This window comes from Euwallacea similis, chromosome 2 (assembly GCF_039881205.1).
Source record: "Euwallacea similis isolate ESF13 chromosome 2, ESF131.1, whole genome shotgun sequence".
Taxonomy (NCBI): domain Eukaryota; kingdom Metazoa; phylum Arthropoda; class Insecta; order Coleoptera; family Curculionidae; genus Euwallacea; species Euwallacea similis.
In genome coordinates, this window is record NC_089610.1 from 5,435,575 (window position 1) to 5,447,125 (window position 11,551).

Consider the following 11,551-nt stretch of genomic DNA (forward strand, 5'->3'; position numbering starts at 1 on the left):
GATCAAAGCGAGGAGTTTCGGAACACTCGGGAATACCATAAATGAACTGTTCACCGAGCGCTCCAAGTGATCGCTGACAAACGAACGTCCCCGAACACTTCGAAAGCTCCGATTGCAAAACCGAACTCAGTAATTAGAGAATAGAGCCTTTGCTCCCTCTCTATTTCATAACCTCAAACCACAACACTTTCGGAATTTCCGTGATGTACGTTTATTGTAATAATAACAAATTTACATAGTGAAAAGTTAAAAGAACCCTTTGAAAAGTTGTTGAAGATGCCTGAATTTGAAGATTTTAATACATCGTTATTTGGGGATTCTAAATTCTACCCCAAGCCAGTGAAAGAAATTGAGGTATGTGGATATTAGAAGGTAGATAATTATAGTAAGATTCTCAAACCTTCAAAACATATCATATGCGCTTAAAAGGAGGTCTTTGAATGCTGTGAAGAAGCAGTTTCTATTTATTCAAGTCACTTTCCAGCTAACCACTCTTTACATGCATCAAGAGACATTTATGAAATCTCAAACAAATCCCTCAAAGTCTTACTCTTGAAACACAAATAATACATATGACATAGCAGGGAAAATATCATTTTAATATATGTTAAATATGATTTAATATATAATTTAATTTTATATAACTATAACTTTAAAACCATGTAATTTTTAGGAAAAATGGAAGTTAGTTCCCGCATTCCTTAAAATCAAGGGATTGATTAAGCAGCATATTGACTCATTTAATTACTTCATCAATGTGGAAATCAAGAAAATTGTAGAAGCAAACAACAGAGTAACATGTGATGCTGATCCTCTGTTTTATATTGAGTAAGTATGACACAGGGTGTCCCAAAATTAAGGGACCTTACTTTCTATTAATTGAGTCAGGATGTAGCAGCAAGTTCATATAAACTTATCATTTAATTTAGTGACTTGGGTCAACATCTCCAGAAATATTGGTAAAAATATATCTTTTTTATCACTGTTTGATTTGGCAACACCCTATATAACAAAATAATTCTTTTGCAGATACACCAATGTTCATGTGGGAGTTCCTACTATCGATGAAGGTTATAATGTTACGAGTGAAGCAGCACCTCACACATGCCGGCTGCGTGACTTGACTTATGCAGCCCCTATATCTGTTGATATTGTGTATACAAAGGAAACACAGAGGCTGTCTAGAAAAGGGTTGTTAATTGGAAGGCACACACTCTCATTCCTATTAAAGGATAACATAGGTCATTAGTGTTTATTTGCAGAATGCCTATAATGTTGAAGTCCTCTAATTGCACTTTATATAATAAATCGGAATTCGAATTAGCGAAAATGAATGAATGTCCTTTAGATCCTGGCGGATATTTTGTTGTTAAAGGTCAGGAGAAAGTCATTCTCATCCAGGAACAGTTGTCAAAGAATCGGATGTTGGTTGAAGAAGGGAAATGGGGAGTTCAGTGTCAAGTTACTAGCTCCACTCATGAAAAAAAATCTCGTACAATGGTTTTTGTGAAAGGAAATAAGTATTATATGGGTCACAATATATTTACAGATGTAAGTTTGTTACTGGAATTTAGAATAATAGCGTTTTGTATTGGTACATTGAATGCAAAGATAGTTAATTGATATTCCTCGGACAGGAATAAAAATATATTATATTTCCATTTCTGTTCCCAACAGAAAACGCTATAAGCACGTTAAACGGAGTATCCACAGTGACATTCTTTATTGGGCTGTTTTTTTCAGCCAATTCCAGTGTCCATTATATTCAAAGCCATGGATATTCTGAGTGATAAAGAAATTTGTGAATTGATCGGCATTGCAGATATACATAAACTCACTCCGACGTTGGAAGAATGCCATAAACTGAAGATATATACCCAAGAAGCGGCTTTAAAATATTTAGGGAGCAAAATAATAACTAAAAGGTACGACTATTACGATGGAAGGGACTATACGTAGTATAGTCTCTTCTATTTAAATGAAGAGACTACTGCCAGTTAAATGGAAGAGACTGTACTACTTATAATTCCTTCCGTTTAACTGACCATATTATATGTATATAAGTGGTAACGATTCGTATAAAATTATATTGTTTGAATATTTGTTTTCTCTAGGTTTGCAGTGTCCGCATCGAAAGTAAAAACACCCACAGATGAAGCACGAGACTTATTGGCCACTACAATATTGGCTCACGTCCCAGTAATCGAGTATGAGTTTCGGCTTAAAGCTGTATACCTAGGCCTTATGGTAAATGTTATTGTTTATAAACCTGTTGTATATCTGTCAGTCCCATCGTATTTGGGAGTTACGTTTTTTCTTAAAAAAATGACCTTTGATAATTAAGATTCCTTTCTTGCCAAAAATGTCAAATCCAATGAAGTCTAGGTCCACTCTTGGTTGTTCACTGTGCACATTTATAGGTAAACCGGGTGATACAGGCACAAACGGATAAAAAGTTTCTAGATGATAGGGATTATTATGGGAACAAACGGATGGAACTGGCAGGATCTTTGATATCGTTATTATTTGAAGATGCTTTCAAACGATTTAACTACGAACTGAAATCCACCGCTGAAAAAAACATACCCAAACAAAGAGCCACACAATTTGACATTGTAAAGTACATGAGACCGGATGTGATAACAAACTGTTTAGTTTTTGCTATTTCTACGGTAAGTTATATTAATGGTGTAACTATTTAAAGATTCGAACAGTAAACTTTTTATATTTATATCTAATTTGAATTTTTTGAATGTTCTCTATTAATCTTTTGTGTGTTTTTCTGGCAATCTGTATTTTTTTTAAGGGAAATTGGACTATTAAACGGTTCAGAATGGAACGATTGGGCGTCACGCAAGTGTTGTCTAGATTAAGTTATATTTCCGCTTTGGGAATGATGACAAGAGTAAATTCACAATTTGAGTCGACTAGAAAGGTTTCTGGGCCACGCAGTTTGCAACCAAGTCAATGGGGAATGTTGTGTCCCAGCGACACACCAGAAGGAGAGGTAAATCCAAAGTTAGGATTTAAAAACGAACCATATTCATGAGTAGCGTATTGTGATATTCATAGCTTCCACAAAATTTAAGTGGTGGATACACGGGGATTATTTGTCTTGTGATATCTTGTAAGCCTCAGTAGCATATTTCAGATTTGTTGCTTGAAGTCACCACAAAATGCCTCAAACTTATAAAATTGCCTTGCATAAGATTTATCAAATTAAGTCTCAATGCGCCAATCCTAGCACGAAATACTTTTTTATTATTTTAGGCTTGCGGCTTAGTAAAAAATTTAGCATTGATGACACACATTACCACAGACATAGACGAATTTCCGATAATACGGCTGGCAAGGAACGCTGGCGTAGAAGATATTGGGATGGTTGCAAGTATTGCCATTCACTCACCGCTTGCTTTTATTGTTTTTCTAAATGGTAAGTATTATTTTAATTACTCATTGTGTAATGACCAAATACGGATATTGGTTCAAACTGATTTGTTCTTTTGTCCATAAAAGTCCAAACGGTAACTGTTGATTGAGAGAATGTTTGGGATTATACATTTAGCAGATTTCAAAGCACATACTTTCTATGCTTTATTTGTACAATTTTCTCCATCCCATGACGATCTAAGATTTGTTATAAGTTGGAATAGCATATATTAACCAGCGGTGTCTTCAAATTATCTGAATCGATGCTGACAACTAAAATTTTGTATCAATATTTGGCTTCGTAAATAAGGTAGAAAATGGGTACATATTAGTCTTGGTCACTGTTTTGTCAAGTTTGACAGCATATGCTTGTATGAATATGATAATAATGTTCACTTTTTTCAGGTAATATTTTGGGTGTGACTACAAACCACAAGAAATTAATAGATGTATTCAGACTAATGCGGCGAAAGGGTAAAATATCAAATTATGTATCGATTTATGCCAGTTTCCTGCACAAATGTGTTTACATAAGTTCAGACGGGGGTAGATTGTGTAGACCTTATATTCTGGTGGAAGCGGGACAACCACTTGTTAATAGGCACCATATAATGGAATTGGAGAAGGGAATCAGAAATTTTGAGGACTTTTTACACGATGGTAAATATTAAACAATATAAAAATGAGTACAAACATTATAAAAATAATGTTAATTACCTATTTTCGTACGTTTTTATGTAGTGATTGTATTAATTTATTAACATTAAGTTTTATCATTGCAGGATTGATAGAGTTTCTTGATGTAAACGAGGAAAACGACAGCTTCATTGCTTGCTATGAGAAAGATATTACACCACAAACAACGCATTTAGAAATAGCTCCATTCACGCTGTTAGGTGTGTGTGCTGGGCTAGTTCCGTATCCGCATCATAATCAGAGTCCGCGAAACACATATCAATGTGCTATGGGAAAGCAAGCCATGGGTAAGTGTGTTATGAATTAAATCTAGAAATTACCGGAGATTGGTTTAAGAAATTTAAGTTAAGGAAGTCATGTTGATTGGAAACAATAATTTTGGACAATAAAATCTGATGCAATCTTTGTTTTGTTTCAGGGTCAATTGGCTACAACCAAAGAAACCGCATGGACACTTTACTGTATAACTTGGTTTATCCGCAAATCCCGATGTGCAAAACAAAATCTATTGAACTATCAAACTTTGATAAATTACCTGCAGGTCAGAACGCTACCATAGCTGTGATGAGTTATAGTGGTTATGATATTGAAGATGCGTTGATTTTGAATAAGGTAGGCATTTCTTATACAATGCAAATAAATTTGAAAAAGAAAAACTATTTTGAAGCGACCTTTGCTGTGCTTTTTCCGTTTTTCGCTCAAAAATGAATTGTATTTGTGTATAATATATTCACTTAAGAGAGATTTTAGGCGTCTATTGATAGAGGATTTGGGAGATGCCTAGTCTACAAGAATTCAAAATGCCTTATGAAACGGTACCAAAACCAAACAGTTGACAGGATTCAGGGGCCCATGATAGACATACAAACCAACCAACCCATGTGGAAACACAAATGTTTAGATGCTGATGGTATTGCTAGTCCCGGTGAATTAATTGAAAATAAACAGGTAAGGGTGGTTTAAATAAGTCTGTAAAATATACCCCCAAGAGGGTGATTTAATTTTAAGTAGCTAGAGGCATCTGTAATATTCATAATTTTCTATTGTTCTTACCATATTATTCTTTTTTTAGACACTGGTCAACAAATCCATTCCCTCAGGATCTACATTACCTGGCTCTACGTTACCCGGCACAGCAAGTAACTCTGCAGTTGAATATAAAGACACGCCTCTCTCATATAGAAACGTGGAACCTAGTTATATAGAAAAAGTATTAGTTAGTACTAATGAAGAAGATACCACTTTGATTAAACTGTTATTAAGGCAAACGAGAAGACCTGAAATCGGGGATAAGTTCAGTTCGAGGCACGGACAGAAAGGCGTAGTAGGTGAGTGCATATCATGCGATTGCTGTTGTGTTTAGAACAAAAATAACCACATGTATACCGCATAGAATAACATAAATAAAATTTTTCATTATTCCGGATTTTTTACGTTCCGAATCGTTTTACTAACCATAAATTAATTTATGATTGTATTGTCAAATTCAGGCCTGATCGTCGAACAAGAAGATATGCCTTTTAATGAATACGGCATTTGTCCAGATATAATAATGAATCCTCATGGTTATCCCTCTCGAATGACTGTAGGGAAATTATTGGAGTTACTTTCCGGAAAAGCTGGCACCGTTGAAGGTATTAAATTGGTTTTTTAGAAACTAACGGTGACTGGATATTAATTGTTTCAGGGAAGTTTCATTACGGAACCGCGTTTGGAGGTTCTAAAGTTGAAGATGTAGGCGACGAGTTGGTGAAACATGGTTACAACTATCAAGGGAAGGACTTGTTTTATTCTGGCATCGACGGACAGCTGCTGGAGGCGTACATATATTCCGGACCAGTATATTATCAAAAGTTGAAGCACATGGTACAGGATAAAATCCACGGAAGGTAAGTTCTGGTTGTTATTTAAACTCGTGGTAAGTCACAGTCTTACTTCTGAAAATAGTTTACAAACATTTTAATTTTGTCTTTAGAGCTCGAGGTCCACGAGCAGTATTAACTAGGCAGCCCACTGAAGGTAGGAGCAGAGATGGGGGGCTACGGTTAGGAGAAATGGAAAGAGATTGTCTGATAGGATATGGAGCCAGGTAATACAGACTAATAATAATAATTCCCATCAATACAAATAACACTTACTATTAATTGTTAATTGTTAATTCTTTTTAGCATGATGTTGGTTGAGCGATTAATGGTCTCAAGTGATCAATGTGAGGTCGATGTGTGCAATCAATGCGGGCGTCTAGGGTATTGCGGGTGGTGCAACAGTTGCAAGAGCTCGGCGCAAGTTTCATCAATCACAATGCCATATGCCTGCAAACTGTTGTTGACTGAATTGCAGGCGATGAATATTACTGCGCGACTCACTTTAAGTCATTAATGTGTATAGTTTTTAGTTTGTTTCGTTGATTTTTTAAGTAGGTTTGTTACGATGGATGATCATTAAAAGAACCTCAGGGTAGGCGGTAAATGTTTTACAATAAGCGGGTTAAGTCGTGTGCTGTCAAACGTCTGATATGAACAATAGATGTTAGATGAATTTATCCAAGACACGCTTCTGATATTTCAATGCCTACTTGAGACAGATTGTGATTGAGATTTTTTTAATAACATCTTTTCCTTAATGATAAAAGTTATATATTTCTAATAAACATTTGTTTTTTTTTCTTCTTTTTTTTTTCCATCTTATAGATATGAGATATAAGTTTAATGCAGGGGGATCTAAAAGAACACGTCGTTGTTACATTAGCAACAATGAATTTTTAAAAATGTATTAGGTGTACAACTTTGCTTCCGCCGTTTTTTTTCCGAATTTCGCGATTTTATTGTAAAAAACTAATTATACCTTTAGGATCCAAAGTATTGTCCATCGCTGGCCACTACTTTCTCCCATCTTTCGGGCAGCATACGAATCCCGTGTTGAAAAAATTGGACATCTTTTGAAGCGATCCACGATTCTATCCAATTTCTTACTTCTTCATAAGACCGGAAGTGTTGGTCAGCTAGGCCATGTGCCATGGATCGAAACAAGTGATAATCAGAAGGAGCTAGGTCAGGAGAATATGGCGGGTGGGGTAGGACTTCCCATTTCAATGTTTCCAAGTATTTCTTGACCACTTGCGCAACATGGGGTCGAGCATTATCGTGCTGCAAAATCACTTTATCATGTCTCTCGTTGTATTGCAGCCGTTTCTTTTTCAATGCTCGGCTCAAACGCATTAATTGGGTTCGATAAAGAGCACCTGTGATTGTTTCAGTTGGTTGTAACAGCTCATAATATATTACGCCGAGTTGATCCCACCAAATACAGAGCATGATTTTGGAACCATGAATAGACGGTTTGGCCGTCGACGTGGAAGCATGGCCGGGATATCCCCAAGTCTTTTTGCGTTTGGGATTATCGTAATGAACCCATTTCTCGTCCCCAGTCACAATACGATGCAGAAATTCCTTCCGTCTTTGCCTTGCAAGCAACTGTTCACAAGCGAACAGACGCCTGTCAATATCTCTTGGTTTCAACTCGTACGGCACCCAATATCCTTGCTTCTGAATCATTCCCATGTCTTTGAGGCGTTTTGAGATTGTTTGTTGAGTCACTCCCAATGATTGTGCCAATTCTTGTTGACTTTGACACGAGTCTTCGTCAAGTAATGCTTCCAAGTTCGCATCTTGGAAAACCTTCTTTCTTCCACCGCTATGTTGGTCTTCGACGTGAAAATCACCGTTCTTGAAGCGCTGAAACCACTCACGACATGTCCTTTCACTAATAGTGGCTTCCCCATAAGTATCTGAGAGCATTCGATGAGCCTCAGCAGCAGATTTCTTCATACTGAAGCAGAAAAGTAAAACCTCCCGCAAATGACGAGAATTTGGCTCGTACACTGACATTTTCAATTGCGAATAACTTTATGATGAAGACACAAATAGACTAATATTTTTATGAGGTTATGTTAACAGGTGCCCAAGGCTCCTGCATGCCCACATGGGGTTATTTATTTCGATCATTACTTACCGCTACATACATCTATTCAAAAACGGCGGAAGCAAAGTTGTACACCTAATAAATCACCAATGGGAAGGAATCTTATTAATTCAAATTAAAATTAAATAATCCAAATAAAAATACTTGTCCCGATTTCGAACGATCAATTTACCGTTCATAAGCGTACTGGTTTACGTGGAATTTCCGATTATTAGCATAAATCTTTGAATGGGATTCCAACAAGTGACCTATACGTTTACCAGACGTTGGGTTTTCCCCAACCATCTTCATGCAGTTTAACCATGGAGATGACAAAACTCCTGAAATGGACATCCTGCATGGGAGTCGGTTTCGTTAATGGGTCGCTTGGCAAATATGCGGTCTTTGACCGTTGAGTTGATGACTTTCCAATCTCATGCCGTCTAATAATTTTTAGTTGACCTCTTCGGGTAAATTTGATGACGCGTATGTGTTAATTGTTTCTGTAATTATCGGGAAAATTAAGCAACTTTATGAATAATGAGGCATAAATTCTGAACATTTGCAAAAAAAATGGTTCTACTGGGAAAATCTTCCTTTACGTGAATAAGTGCATAAATCATTAGACAAAGACTATCGCACATTAGCAGCAATTTTCCGGAAAATGTGTTGGCAATTTGCTCCAATTTTCTTGGTAAATTATCGTTTATATTTGCCTGAATTTACATTTTACCAAGAGATCGGCGTAGGTACAAAACAAAGATTCCACTAATCAGCGCCCACAAGGACGGAAAAACCGGTACGTATGAAGCGGCAATGACCAGTTGCAGATCATCGTTTAGTTATTCATCAGACAGCGTTTATTCTGCAACGAAAGTTTGCCAACAAACCATGCATTTGCGTTTCTACACGGTATTCTAATTATAGCGTATTCAGTTAAGTTTTTATCGCGCTTAGTATATCTTAATACAGTGTAAAACCGCGAGTTTTGTATCTACATAAAGAGCAATTGTCGTCTTAACACCAGTTCAGTTAGTTAAGCTTAAACGCGTCTGAAATTTGCGAATTTGGTGTTTCGTTATGAGTACAAATTCATCGGCATCGAGTTTCGGTGACAAAGCGATATTGTTAAGAAAGGAGGCAGGCAATAATTTATCAATTACCGGGAATTACTTAAATAATTCTTCAGATATAAGGTGAGATTCCATAAGTTTATCTTATTTGTATGAAACACATATTAAGCATTGATCCAGTTAGAGCCATTGGTTGTGCAACTTTGAGGTTTCTGCTTAATGACGGGAACCTTTTCAACCACATGTAAATTTCAACTGATGTCATTTTTAGCTCTGAACGTTAAACAATTGTGCAATCGTTGCCTCAATGTGATCATTGAATTTTTGCAGTAGGCCTTACTGCCATATCATCTGACCATAGATTACCATTCGAAATATCACTATATTGACGTTTATATTAGGGGAAATACTTCGAACACCAATATGCTGCGAACTCCTGCAAATAACATTACTTCTAACAGAAGCCGAAGTCCATCCCCTTCGAGGCCACTTCTGTCTGTGACAGACAGTCAGGGCGCGCCCCTAGCGCGGCTTGAGACGGACGAAGAAGTTGACGATCGAGAAGTTGTCAATCGTCCTTATCCTGGCGTGGATGATGGGTTTTTTAGCAACGGTGATAATGGAGGTAATGCGTGTGTCACAATGATTCTGGTGAAGAGTGCCCCGGAAGAGATTTGTAAACATGACTTTTATCTAACTTTTATACAACTCTTATGTGACTTTTAGGTAACATAATTCATTATTCATATGCCTTAAAGTCAAAGTTGAAAGTAAAGCCAAACTTATTGTGCAGTAATCAAAATTCGCTTAAACGCACTAATTTTAGGTAAATTTAATTTCAGAAAAACCAAAAGAATCTGGGAATCCCGAAGTAGAATTTGTGCCCACTGGACCAAAAAATCCAGAAGATGTAGAACCGCATGTTCCCAGCATAACTCCTAGGTAATTTTATCTAAGTTTGGTCCATTTTGGAACGTAGACAAGTACTTAACCGCGAGGCTAACGGATTGGCTTCACATAATAATCCTACTTTGCTATCTATCTATACAAATTTGATGAGTAAATTAATGGCAAAGTGTCACTTTTCCGCATTTTGTGATTTCCCCATCATGTGGGGTGCGCATCATGTGATATTCTTATCATATGGGGTGCGCATGATGTGATATCCGTATCATATGGGGTGCGCATCATGTGATATCCGTATCATGTGATGTGTCTTCAGTGTAAAGTTACATTTGAATGTATTTGAAATTCTGATGTAAACAGGTTAGGTCCAGATGGAGGTAGTGTCCACCCAGAGGAGCCACAGCCTCCCGCAGAAGTCCCAAAGCCACCTTCTCAACGTCCCGAATTTCCTCAAAGCCCTGGATTTCGTCCATGGGGCTTCGATTTGGAGCTCGGGTCTTCTCCACGTAAAATTAGCTTTTCTTTTAACATTTCTTGTATTTCTAACTCGCGGAATGAATTCTAGCGACTGAATCAATTCCGGACTTGAACGTCTATCAGCACAAGAAGACTCTAGCACAAGGCATGATGGATTTAGCGTTATTTTCCGCTAATGCGAACCAACTGAGATACGTTTTGGAAACCTTTCGAAATCATCCGTATTATTATCCCAGTTTGACGTTAATTTCTATTAGTTTGTTTTTGCAAGTGAGTACCAGTCTCTGTGATTTATAATAGAAAATTTCGAATAAAGCAGTTTTAATGGGAATTTCGTCCTTTTGCAGGTTGCTGTTGGCATTGGTTTAATTTGGAACGCGACGTACAATATCAAGGATGAAAAATCGCTCTGCGTGGCCAACAAAGTCAACAATGCCACAACCATTTGCGTATTTTTAGTTACTATTATTAACGTATTCATATCAGCATTTGGTGTGGCGCCTGCGCCATCATAGTACCTTACTAGCGCCTGCGCCATCATAACATTTTACCGGCGCCTGCGTAATCATAACATTTTACTCACGATTTTTTTAATTATGACACTTCAATTTGTATAGGTACGAAGACTTACGCCAACACAACATTATGTAAATTGCTTGTTTGGATCAAAAGCGAAAGGATGTGATATATTTTATACTCATATTTATAAAGATGTAATTACTTACTCACATTTTAACAATAGAATTTTTATTTGATACGAATTTAGTGATTGAATGTACCCAAACCCTTGCGGCAAATAAATCAAGACGTCAGGCATCAGCTAGCCCAAATACTTACGTCATTTTTTGGTCATGCAGTGACAACCCGTTTATTAATAGCTCTTTAACGAACACGTGTGTTAACGAAGATAATTAATAATCCCACCGAAATAATCACTTCCCTTACTTGTTAATAGGGTGGAGATTATTAATCGCCCATTAATACAGGAGTTCGTTTTAGAATATTCTTCC

At 36.9% G+C, this 11,551-nt stretch overlaps 2 protein-coding genes across 2 annotated transcripts; both read left to right on the forward strand.

Annotated features, from left to right (window-relative positions):
- The first annotated feature begins 202 nt into the window (after positions 1–202).
- On the forward strand, positions 203–6,700 carry RpIII128 (RNA polymerase III subunit RpIII128). Its single transcript, XM_066402146.1, has 18 exons — positions 203–354; positions 674–828; positions 1,030–1,206; positions 1,263–1,551; positions 1,744–1,925; positions 2,115–2,247; positions 2,421–2,672; positions 2,807–3,007; positions 3,271–3,433; positions 3,835–4,089; positions 4,212–4,412; positions 4,544–4,737; positions 4,876–5,073; positions 5,198–5,453; positions 5,616–5,759; positions 5,813–6,014; positions 6,101–6,214; positions 6,294–6,700. Exons 1-18 carry the CDS (start codon positions 277–279, stop codon positions 6,502–6,504), a joined length of 3,405 nt encoding a protein of 1,134 aa, XP_066258243.1. The 5' UTR covers positions 203–276; the 3' UTR covers positions 6,505–6,700.
- A 2,016-nt stretch (positions 6,701–8,716) lies between these two features.
- LOC136419290 (ninjurin-A-like) lies at positions 8,717–11,302 on the forward strand. Its single transcript, XM_066405511.1, has 6 exons — positions 8,717–9,281; positions 9,560–9,783; positions 10,001–10,100; positions 10,425–10,570; positions 10,630–10,811; positions 10,889–11,302. The coding sequence occupies exons 1-6, from the start codon at positions 9,166–9,168 to the stop codon at positions 11,054–11,056; spliced, it is 936 nt and encodes a 311-aa protein (XP_066261608.1). The 5' UTR covers positions 8,717–9,165; the 3' UTR covers positions 11,057–11,302.
- Positions 11,303–11,551: the final 249 nt, after the last annotated feature.